Source organism: Sceloporus occidentalis, unplaced genomic scaffold, assembly GCF_023333645.1.
Source record: "Sceloporus occidentalis isolate IW3139 unplaced genomic scaffold, rSceOcc1.0.p SCAF_6, whole genome shotgun sequence".
Taxonomy (NCBI): domain Eukaryota; kingdom Metazoa; phylum Chordata; class Lepidosauria; order Squamata; family Phrynosomatidae; genus Sceloporus; species Sceloporus occidentalis.
In genome coordinates, this window is record NW_028316986.1 from 22128764 (window position 1) to 22141087 (window position 12324).

Below are 12324 nucleotides of genomic sequence, written 5' to 3' on the forward strand. Positions count from 1 at the left end.
GCGGGTGCACTGTATTTTTATTATCAGCTGAAAGAGTTAATCTGCTAGTGTAGTGTGCCCAATAAGCTTTGTTCTCAGAGGCTTCATTGACTGTGATATACCTGTAATGGAGCGTATTAGCACACACAAAAAAAAAAAAGACTCCAGCGCCTTGGATAGCTCCTTTAAGGTTCAGACAATACCAGAATAGATTTATTCCCCCCTCCATTGACATGGGAGCCTCCTACCTGCCATTGGCTTCTCATTGTTATTCCTTATTACTTATAAAAAAATATTTGAGACATTATATAAAGCTTGAAAAATTCCACTCAAAATGCCTCCAGATAATTTGAAAGTTACTTGGTAACACCCCGAATCACCAAGTAAGAGATTGTGTAGCATTATTTTCATCCCTTGTGTTACTTTTGAAATATAATGTGGTTAGCATCTTAATTACAAAAGCCAAAATAACTTACTAAAAGAAGTAGGTGTGTTGCTTATAACAGTTACTTCCATAGTGTTGGTGGGCAGAACATTTATTAGGATCTAATGGCAGGTCTTCTGGATAACATGCAACAGATTGCAAAGAATTTTTGACTTCTGGTCATCTTACAACATGTATGTGTATATGCCTTGATATCACCTGTCAACTTATGCTGTCCCCATGAATTTCATAGGGTTTTCTTAGGCAAGGAATACTCAGAGGTAGGTTTGGCCATTCCTTCTTCAAAATATAGCCTATAGCACCATTGGTGGTCTCCCTTTTGAATACTAACAAGGGCTGACCCTACTTACCGGTAGCTCCCAAGGTAAGATGGGATCTGGTACCTCTAGGCTATTTAGGCCTTTATCTTACAATAGCAACCACTAAAAAAAGTTTTCTCTCCCTTCCCATTGCTGAAAAAGAAGGTTCTTTTGATCTGAGTCACATTTCATTTTCCCTCTGAAAGTTGCTCCTGGCTTACTTCACTTGGAGGCATAACTACAGCTATATGGTGCTAAAGAAATCATTGCTGGGTGGGGGCAATCAGGAACATGTTCTAGATCAGGAGCCTGCATCTGATTTTTTTTCTTTATCCTCTTTAGCTACCCTACTTGTGTTTTGTTTTCCTCAAGATTTTTTTTTATTTTTAGGAATTTGAAGACTGTGGAAGGCTCTCCATATTTTACAGATTACCTTGAAATTGTGTTTGATATGTATGTGCTGGTGACCACTGCAAATAGCCCCGATGTCATGTAAGTATTTGCCTCTCTCCAGACTTGTCATTGCTGTTGAGAACAGATAATGGACATTTGCCAGTTGCAGGAAAGAACTAACTTCCCTATCCCTATCTCAGCTACAGGACAAACTAAAGCATTTTTCTGACACTTACACTTCAGGAACACTTTTGCCTTTCCAGGACAACTTATAAAGGAGTAAATAAAAATAAAAGAAAACTAAGTGGGAAAAAACAGTACCCCCCCCCCCCGATATCCCCCCCAAAAAACTTCTTGCCACACAACATATAATAAGAGCTCACCTTTTCTTTGCTAGCCCTTGATAAATTCTGTGCTCTACCTGTTCCTATTCAGGATAGGAAAATAAAGAGTACTAAACTACACAGTACTTAGTTAAATGAATGAAGTACCACAAAGATGTGGTGATGGTGGCCAAAAGAGAGCATGATTTTATTAATGGGAAGATAAAGCTACTATCAGCAGTTTCTGTTAGGAGCATCATTAGGCCCACACAAGAAAAAGTGTAAGAAAAAGTAAACAATCATTCTAAATAGACTAAATGAATAAAAGAGAGAAAGAGGGAGAAAAGCAGCCTACGGACACTATCCCTTTCAGCCTTTCAAATTTGTATTTGAAAGCAAATACTAGTTTTAAATTTTTAAAAAAATGAAATATACTTATTAAGATGATGTATGGTTGTGAAAGTTTGACAGTGAAGAAAGCTGATAGGAATAAAATCAAGTAATTTGAAATGTGGTACTGGAGAAGAGTTCTATGGATACTATGGATATCTAAGAAGACCAATAAATAGGTATTAGAGCAAATCAGTCAAGAATGGTTCCCAGTTGGGAAAGGGGTCAGACAAGGCTGCCCTACCTGTTTAATTTATATGCAGAACATATTGTAAGGAAAGCAGGCTTGGACACAGAAGAAGGAGGAGTGAAAATAGGAGGAAGGAATATTAACAGTCTAAGATAAGCAAATGACACCACAATACTAGCAAAAAACCTCACGGACCTGGAACAACAACTAAGAAAAATCAAATAGGAAAGTGCAAAGGCAGGCTTACTGTTGGACATAAAAAAAACAAAAACAATGACCATGGATAAGCTACACAGATTCAGCCTAGACAATGAGGAAATAGAAATAATAAAAGAATGACCATTCCTGGGATCAAACATTGATAGGAACAGGCACTACAGCCAGGAAATCAGAAGAAGATTCAGAATGGGGAGGGCAGCTATGAAAGAACTAGAAAAGATCCTAAAATGCAAAGAATATACAACTGAGCACAAAAATTAGAATCATTGTATTCCCTATTACCATTTATGGATTTGAGAGCTGAATAGTTAAGAAGGAAGATGGGAGGAAAATTCATTCATTTCAGATGTGGTGCTGGAGAAGAGTGCTGAAGATCCCATGTACAGCCAAAAAAGACAGACAAATGTGTCTTAGAGTAGATCAAGTGAGAAATCTCACTGGAGGCCAGGAAGACAAAATTTAGGCTGTCATACTTTGGTCACATCACAAGAAGGGAGGACTCCTTGGGGAAAAAAACAATAATGTGGAAGGAAGTAGAAAGAGAGGATGGTTGCATGCTAGGTGGATGGACTCTATTAAACAGGTCATAGGTATGAGTTTGCAGGTACTAAGCAGAGCAGTAAAGGATGGGGTCTCAGAGATGTCTCATCCACAGGGTCGCCATGGGTGGAGAATGACTCAAGGGGGTTTAACAAAAACAAAATTACTGAACATTTTCCATAGTATATATAATGACAGCACCTGGTTTTTTTCTGTAGGATGCCAGCCTATGACTTCAGTTGGTGGTACTGCCTGTTCTTCATAGTCTATGTTATAATCAACACATACATCTTCATGTCTGTTTTCTTGGCTGTTGTGTACAACAATTACAGAAAACACCTGAAGGTAAGCTCTGTCTAGGGGAAGTTGTAACTCTAGGCCAAGTTTATTCACACAGAACCAGATATAAGAACTACTTTCTGCATCTTCCTGTTTTTTCCTGTGATAACATTTAGATACAGAAGTCTTGTGGGAAAGGGAGGGGGTGAAGAGGAAAGATGGTAAAAGTAACTGGCACAGAGGGACAAAAGAAATACGACAACCTTAGAGGAACTTTTCAAATTTTATGTATTTCTCTTAAGGTTCCCATCCACCAAAAAATAAGATCAATGAAAAAGTTTTTCTTACACAGTAATGAGTAATGCCAATGAAAATGAACTACATTCAAAAAAGTAATATTAAAGGTTCTGAATGTGTAAACACATCATATGGGGACTTATCACAATTCTAAATTTTTACAATATGCAGTACTGGTTTTCAAAATTGTATCTGCTCTGTTCCATCCTGACTCTTGGCAATATCAGTCAGGCTGCTGACATGCTCATCCCTCTGGAAGTTTTTTTTTTTTTTTAGGGGGATCCTAATTTCGGTTCCCCCCTCCCCCCACTAAAGATATCTTCATTTTTCTACAAACTGCAGAATTCTGAAAATTGCCTCTTGTTTCTGGTACCCTTTTGGTGACATAAGTATTTACTCTCACATACTGAACGTTCAAAATAGAGGACATAGAGGCTGCAATCCTGGATAGCTCAACATAACATAGTAGTTCCACATGTGGACCTATGCAGGTTGAACCATATACCATCATCCCTGGACTTACCATACAGATTCTGAAGCCCCCCTCCTTCTACATATGGCCATTCTGTGCTTCATAGAGTGTGGATAGGATCAGAAAATTATTTGAATATGTCTCTATAATCAGATGTAAAATGATTACATCAGTGTTTTCTGGAAATCTCAATGGTACTATAATCATTTCTTGTCTGGTTACTGGGCTATGGCCAGATACTTCTCTGATCCTACCTGCTCTCCATGAGACATGGAATAGTCATGAGGGGGGGATCTTCAGAGGCTGTAGGTTGGGCTTTAGGTGCTGAGGAGGGAGGAAAGGAATACCAACCTCTGCAGCACCCCAAAAAGGACATATATAGGCATAAAGGAAACTTTGTGTGCATATGCCACTAACAGGATGCCAGCCAATGTGTGTTCAGGTCTCAGAGGGGGATGGAGATGCAACAGTTAAAAAGATCATGTGAGAAATTTGTCCAGCAGACATTCTGGGGAATATTGTCACTGTGCTTCAAAGCAGTCTACTGAAATTCCCTGTAAGAGGTAATGTACAATTATAATTTCCCGTTCTCCTTTTAAAAGTGATAGCTTATATTTTCCAGAATGAGATCCGCAAACTTGCTTATATGAAACGTCGCAAGATGATAGAAGCATTCAACCTCTTGAAGGTCAAAGAAGGAGGAGAGTTTGTTGTCAAAGAAGACCAGTGGAAGCATCTTGTAAAACTAGTGGCACCTCACATCAGCACATCCCACCGAGAGCTCCTATTAAGGATATCTGATGAAGAACAGAAAGGATGTGTGGGTGAGTAGCTGCTAGGGGGTGCTTGAGGAATTCAGTCTTCACAAATTCTACTGCAAAGGAACCAAATCCACATTTCCCTGCACAGTGCATGGACCTGAACATAATTCATATTTAAATTTCACTGTTTTTCAAAATGTATTAATATGGATATTTCAAAACAGTAGTTACCGTATACAGTGGCAGAGCTCCTATGTGATTCAGTACAACCTAAGAATTCTGCATGTGGAACTCAGCTATGGCTCTCTCATGCCTCTCAGACTCACTATTTATCCACTGTAACTGCTTCCCCTAGAGCAATTCTATTGCTTGCAGAGAGCAGAAGGCACTGGAGAAGTGGCTATCTCTGTCCACATTACCAGATGCAGACCCAGGACATCTTACACTGAGTTCGCTGGCATCCTCCAGAGCTCTCAGCAGATAAACACATCCAGACTCTTGTCTTTTCCCCTACACACTCCACCAGCAATGGAATGGCCATGCGGGCTGGGGTGGGGTGGCCTGTTAACAGTGAAATGATAAGTTACAGGGGAGGCTGGGTCATTATAAAGAAAGGAAGAGAATCTCAGTCTCCACAATAACAACAACAAAGACAAACACCACCGTAAGATGGACTTATGTTTTCATGTCACTAACAGGATGCCAGCTAATATATAATATATAAGATAAAAAATGACATATAGTTAGGGGAAATATTTTTATGTTTTGTGCAAAAGTACATTCAAAGTAATTGTCTCTGTATGGTTTTTTAAATCCACATTAATAAAAGAACAGAACAGATTTATGAGTTACTGCATGCAAAATTGAGATGGAACAGAAAGTTAAAATGGAACACTTATTTACTTCTGTAATAGTAAAATGAAATGCTACCAAAATTGAAGTTTCCAGAATCAATGAGAGAAAGAGATGGATAGAGTATTGTATTTCACCTGCAGTTTTTGGGTGTGTGTGTTGTTGTTTTTTTGCCTTTCCCCCCCTTCAGAACAAGGTGTGTGAAGCCAAATCATATTCCTCTGGGTTTTCTGTAAGAGTGATTCAACTTCAGAACAGGGCATGTGTTTCCCATGTAACGTGTGAGCGCAGATCTTACTGCAACCATGGTGCTAAAACTCAGTTGTGTGGCAGGAGTCTGTATGGTCCTCAGTGGGTATTTAGTGGGGGAAGGATCAATTTGGCTCCTGATCTCAAGACGTTTCCCACCCGTTCTTAAGAAGTACCACTTACTCTGAAAACCACCAATTTTGTTTTTGTAAACATCAGTCATTGTGAAGCTAGATGAAAACAAGTAGTGGACATATTATCTCATGTGCACACATATGTGGACAGGGGGTGATTAAACTTGGACTCTATGTGCAGCATCCTTAAATGGTCTGTACCACCTCTGTATGCTTCCTTCCAAAAGAGAACAAACTTAATGGGGGAGAATTTCTGGCACAATTCTCTGTCCACTTTGCTAGCTGTCTACTTTCAGGGAGTCTCTTATGCAGTAAAACTACTCAAAAATGTTAGCTTTACAAGATGGGGCTTATACATTTCCTCTGCTGTGTCAATTTGCTGGTAACATTGCTATAACCTGAACTGTTTATAACATCATTGGGTGAACGTTCAGCCAAAAGAAGCAGTAACTTGTGAAATCGGGCCCCTCTGCCACCAGGTTATAGCATTTTCTCTTGGCTCTGTGTATGTTTCTTGATGTGCATATATACACATATGCTGCACACAGCTATAACACCTGGCTTAATACAGCTTGATTCTGTTCTTGTTTAGGTCTTGCATAATTACTGGATTGAATAATAGGTAAATATTGGCCTGAGCAGCATCTAAATGAGATTCTTTCTGCTGTTTTGTCCATTACAGACAAAAAATCTTTTATATGTCTAGCTGATCTCTTGAATATACAGGTGATCACAATAAAGCTCCACAACCATCCCTTGGACATCTGGTTTCCCCATGTGTACAACTCTGCCCCCAGCCTATTCATACGCAGTATGGTCCGGCACAAGTAAGCCTCCTGTGTTGTTTCCTTTTCTATAAATTGCTTATCTGGAAAAATGCTGGGACCTGTCCATATAGCTGTCCTGGAGCAAGGATCGGCAACTACAGAGGAGGTGGGGGAATCTGGTTGTCTCTCCAAAGCCCTCCATGGTCCACACCATCATCTTTTGATGCATCAAAAGTGATGTAACATCAATTCCAGAACCATCTTGGCCAATTTCTGGCTACTTTATTGTTGTTTTTTTTTCAGTGATTGGGGGCTGGGGGGACTCTGCAGAGGTGGAGGAAGTGAACCATCATCTTTTCAGCTTATTTTGGGTGCTTTTGACTTGTTTTGCAGCACAAAGTAGGAATTGGGGGGGGGGGGCTTCAGGAGTTGCATTTTGGGGTCCCAAGTGCCTGCCCTGGTGTAAAACTAAGCAGCTGCTTATTATTAATGCTATTAAATTACAACGCGTGATAGGTGATTACTAAATCAATTTCTCCTTCCTTTTGCAGGGGTTTTGTGTGGATGTATGATGTAATCATACTGATCAATGCTGTATTCATTGCACTGGATGAGAAGAATCCTTATATTTCCTATGCAGAATGGGTGTTCCTTTGTCTATATATAATTGAGATCCTTCTCAAGTTGTACACCTATGAACCCAGGACCTTTTTTGCAAGGAACCAGTTCTGGAATTGGTAAGTACATCCTTCACCTTGGCCCACCTCCATTGTGACAAAGTCAGTTCTGTCTCACTTGTCTGTTTGTCTTTCTACTAACATTTGATTAGAGGAGAACAGGCAACATGGAGCATTCTTGTGATTGCTATTTTTGATCTTGTTGAAAGAGCAAGATGTAACTTCTAATTCCTTTCACATTATCATGGCTGGAGTTTGAAATTTTTTCTTTTGGAGAGTACAGCTCCTAGAATCTCCCATTATGGGAGTGGAATTTTGTGAATTGTAGTCCATCAAAGTAACATTTCCAAATTTCACACTCTTCATAGCTACTCTACTGCAGATCACTGGCATTCCTTCACAGAAGATAAACAAGAGTATGGCTTAATGTATACCATTCAGCAAGTAAATGTCATTCCAATCTAAGCTATTTATAGTACCAGCAAAGACTCAGAAGATTAAAACAGCCCAACTGCCTCAAGACTTCCATTTCTTTGATTCCCACCACTCAGATACAACTTTCTCTAGACTATAATGGGCAGGTAGCTTTAAAATAAATCCATGCTTTTTTAACTGTATCTTTCTATTTTCCTAGGTTTGATACTTCTATAATTATTGCTGCATTGATAGCAACGGTACTCAACACTGCACTTAAGTCAGGTAAGGTAGGTGTGTGTGAGACAGAGAGAGGGGGGGAAAAGACAATTTGAAGAAATGCCGAGTCTCTTTTCACACTTGCACATTGCTGTGACATAGCCATGAGGAGGAGACTAAGGCCTAAATCCATTTTCTAATCCTAGTCAGAATGTGTAAATTCTATTAATTCAACTGATCTACCAAATGCTAGTTTACCAGGTTCCCATTGAATCAATTAATCTATTAGGACAAGAAGTTGGATTTAATCCTAGACTGCTCTTTTTCTGTTTTTACTTAACCATGGTTTAATGTTCTGCCTTACCCTTGAAATCTGCAAAACATCCAGGGGTAGACGTGTTGGCCATATAGCAAATCCAATAACATCCAAACAATGATATCTTTATTGGACCATCTGAAATGCACAATATACATGTTGCAAGCTTTCAAAGTTCCACTGGCTTCCTTATCAGGAAAGGTGTTAAAAACCATACAGGAGAGAAAAAGATGTTAGTCATAGGCCTTTTGCTGTATCTGTTCTCATTTGGCATGGAGGGGTATATCTTGCAGGCTGGTACCTCTTCCTTTTGGCCATGTGGTTACTGTGAGATTCTCAAAGTCCGGGAAATTTAACATACACAAAAAAAGATACTTCTTTTGGAATCCACTATGTCTCCATCCTTTGTGAGGCCACAGGCCACTTTGTTCTCTGCCTACAAAAAAGTAGTGAAGATTTCTGAATTCTTCATAGTCATTCCAACAGAGAAAGAGAAACAAAGGGACCCAAGGCTCACTTTGGCTTATTTTCATAAACTATTTTCCAGGTGCTTTGGGCTATATTTCAGAGGAAGGAACTGGGAAAACCACCTCTGAGTATTCCTTGCCTAAGAAAACCACGTAGAATTCATGGGGCTGCCGTAAGACAACAGGCAACACAGACACATTAATTTATTGCATGTTTAATTCATTAGTAATGAAGATTGCCTTATGATGATCTTGCTGTGTTATCCTAATTTGACATGCTGTGGTTAATCCAGGGGAGTCTTTCTGTTTTTATCTTGGTTTTATTATCTGATGTCTTTAGCCATAGTTTCATGGCTTGAATTTCAGTTTTTAATGTGTACAATGAAACAACTACAAGCCCTTGATAGTCCCTTGACTCCTCTGCACCACCTTTTTTCTGTAAAACTGTTGGTGAACTGCCTTTCTTGGAAGCTTTCAAGAACAGCAATTTACTTTTTAAATCAACTGTACATACATGCAGGCAAACACACACACACATTGTATTGTGTTTAAAAAATCTTTTGAAAGCCAAGTGATGACTTCTGGCTCCTTCAGGTTTTTGTGTTTTGTTTTGATATTTTTCAAAGCCAATCTAGGTTCCAGGGAGTCCTGAAGCAGCATACTGACCAAAGCTGCTCAGTTCTGCTGTATATGATATACTAAACCAAAGCCAGTTCGAAAGAATAAAAAAAACAGTATAGTGCATAGGACCAAAGTACAGCCAGCAATAAAATAAGCAGTGCTATAAGACTAAGAATACTTCACAAATTATGATTTAGCATAGCATCTCAGCTGTGCCAAAGCTGAAAACCCTTTTCCAGTATCTCACCCTCTTAGACTGGTTTTCCACTTCTTGAGTTAAATTGAGCAGCTATTGAACCAGTGCAAATTACTCAAATATTTTAATACATTTATTTGCTAGTTACATTTATATCCTTGAATCCCATTTTGGGAGAAAGGTGGGATATAAATCCCTTTAAATGAATAAATAAATAAACCCTGCCTTTTCACTAAACGAGCTGAAGATGGTGTACATGGATGCCATCCTTTCCATTTGGTGGCTTTGACTAAGAAACTAGACTGATTTTTGGAGCACCTCCAATGGGCAAGAGAGAAAGACAGCATACCTTCAAATAAGAAGCATTCTCTCAAGAGGAGGGAAGGAGGGCCATTTGTTAGTGAAGCTAAAGCACATTAATAAAATGAGTAATGGTTGGCCAAACATGAAGATTAGGGTGAAAACTTTATTTAATGGTTAATACTGCTCCACATGTTTTTTCTCCTCTTTAGTGACTATATACAACAGCCAGCAAGTACTGGATATTGTGTTCATCCTACGGGTTCTTAGGCTTATAAGAATTATTGACAGTATACAAAGGTAAAATAACTGTTTGTTTCTTTAAAGAGCAGTGCAGTAAAAGTTACAGATAAACACAATTTGTAATGGGTCGGGATTAGTATGAGTGTACCGATGGGTTATTTCCTAATGATGGGATGCTCTTGAGTGAAGAAGTGGGGAGAATGCAATACCGTAGTGGGAATTAAAGGGAATTAAAGCAGTTGTCTAGCTAAACAGTGCCACAGCTTGAAGAATCTGGTGCTCTCTGACACAGAAGTGACCAACATGCTGCCTTTGAAGCTCTTTTGCAACTGCCAGTGAATTGACTGCCACCTTTGCAGTGGACACGGTTAAAAGCATGAAGAAGGGCTATGGTAGTTTCCCTACCCTGATATTTTCTTTAGTGACAGAGCTCTGTGAGGCGCTATCTCCTGTTATTTTACAGGGCTCTGTGGTACAGGAGGATGCTTTGGCACCCTTCATATATTAATGTTAGCCCCTAGCACCACAAAATGGCCCACTCCTGTAGTGAATGAAAATGGCTGGATGTCCCTAAGAGATCTGCTCCTTGTACCTCTGTACCATGGTGTTCTTATGCACTGTTTCTTCTCAGGTTTCGCGTCATCATGAATACCCTAATAAACATCATACCTACCATGCTGACCTTTGGTGGGTTGGCTCTGGTGAGCAACATCTTTTTAAAGAAATATTTACCTTCATCTTACTTACCAAGAAATATGGTCAAATACCTTATATGCTTAGAACCACTGGGTCTAGCTGATTCCTGGCCCATGTACCATTTAATATAATATTAATATAAAATATGGCCAGTATTACACAGGTGTCCTGCTTTTTCCCATCAGGTGGTGTATTACATGTTTTCCATAGTTGGGATGGAAATCTTTAATGGGAAAGTCAAGTTCTTTGCTGGAAATACAACCGCACAGCATGCCCTGTATTGTGGAAATCCTTCTCTTAAAGATACTACATTTGCTCGAGCCAAGTATTGCAAGAATAACTTCAACGATATTGCATCTTCATTCATTGTACTGATGGAATTAACTGTTGTCAACCAATGGCATGATATCCTTTGTAGCCAGATATTGGCTGGTATTCATTTACAGATCAGTAGCTGCTCTGTATTAACTAATCCTACATAGTCATAGCCAAGTTTAACAGCCCTCAGTCTGTCTTAAGAGCCAGCTGTGAGGTCCAGTCATCAGGGCCCTAGTCCTAAACTCAAACCACTATGACATGGTGTCATTCATTAAATTAAATAATTTAATGCAATTAATTAATTAATTTAATAACATTAAATACATTAGTGTAGAAAACAATAGTAAAGCCTTCACATCATCATGGCAACCCATCTCACACTTTTCTCCAGTACCACATCTCAGATGAGTTGATTTTCTTTGTCAGCTTTCTTTGGTAATCCTTAACATTATACTCATTGCCAGTGGATTTGCCCTTGTGACTCACCAGGCAGCAAAGCTGTACTTCATAACCTTTCATATTGTCGTCGTTATTATGATTATTAAGTAAGTCCTATGCTCCTTCTGCACCTTGATAAGTGTAGAGTTGGGACTTGTAACACACTTTCATTTTTATGTTCCAAAATGGTATCTCTGTGTCAGCCTAAAGCGAAAGTAATACTAGTATAAAAATAACTAGTAATTTCTCAAGATAGATGCTTATTCTCCTTTATTAAAATGTTTGCAGTTACACAGACTTAAATATACTGGCAGATATTGGAACCAAGGGCCTTATGATATCATAGAATCATTATGATCTTGAGCTTTTTTTTCTTTTCTTTTTTATCAGTCAGTAGCTGCTATTAGCCAGTGGAACCTAATAGCTACGACTGCCACACCAGTTCTTCAAGCAACAGGCATATTCTAGATCCATTTTGATGAAAGGAACCCTTTCTTATATTGCATCACATTCCATATTTATGTAGAGTTACCCACATCTGTGTGTGAGGTAGTATTTATTTTTATATGCTTAGAAAAGCAAAGCTATCGCCTGCACAGATTGTAGAAAATAGGTCATGTCTGTAGTTTTTGTTTTGCAAGTTCTTTTATTTCACATTCTTGTTGAAAGGCCAAGGAACTATGTGGGGCAGTGAGATGCAGCTGAATACCTACTTACCTGATAAGTCCCACTTAACATCATGGTACTTATTTCTAAGTAGACATGAGTTCTATTCAGGACTTCACACATAAAGAAGGGAATGGCTATCTCTGTTCCCCCAACTCCACATT

At 39.0% G+C, this 12324-nt stretch overlaps 1 protein-coding gene across 2 annotated transcripts in view; it reads left to right on the forward strand.

The window, feature by feature from the left end:
- LOC149310489 (two pore channel protein 1-like) overlaps positions 1-12324 on the forward strand; it is a 35344-nt gene that overhangs the window by 17527 nt on the left and 5493 nt on the right. For both annotated transcript variants that reach the window (XM_089529059.1, XM_089529058.1), the window contains 10 exons: positions 1114-1215; positions 2997-3123; positions 4449-4650; positions 6505-6649; positions 7141-7326; positions 7901-7965; positions 10012-10099; positions 10674-10743; positions 10924-11143; positions 11511-11601. In XM_089529059.1, coding sequence (XP_089385185.1) covers positions 1114-1215; positions 2997-3123; positions 4449-4650; positions 6505-6649; positions 7141-7326; positions 7901-7965; positions 10012-10099; positions 10674-10743; positions 10924-11143; positions 11511-11601 — 1296 coding nt within the window. The remainder of the gene's footprint in view (positions 1-1113; positions 1216-2996; positions 3124-4448; positions 4651-6504; positions 6650-7140; positions 7327-7900; positions 7966-10011; positions 10100-10673; positions 10744-10923; positions 11144-11510; positions 11602-12324) is intronic.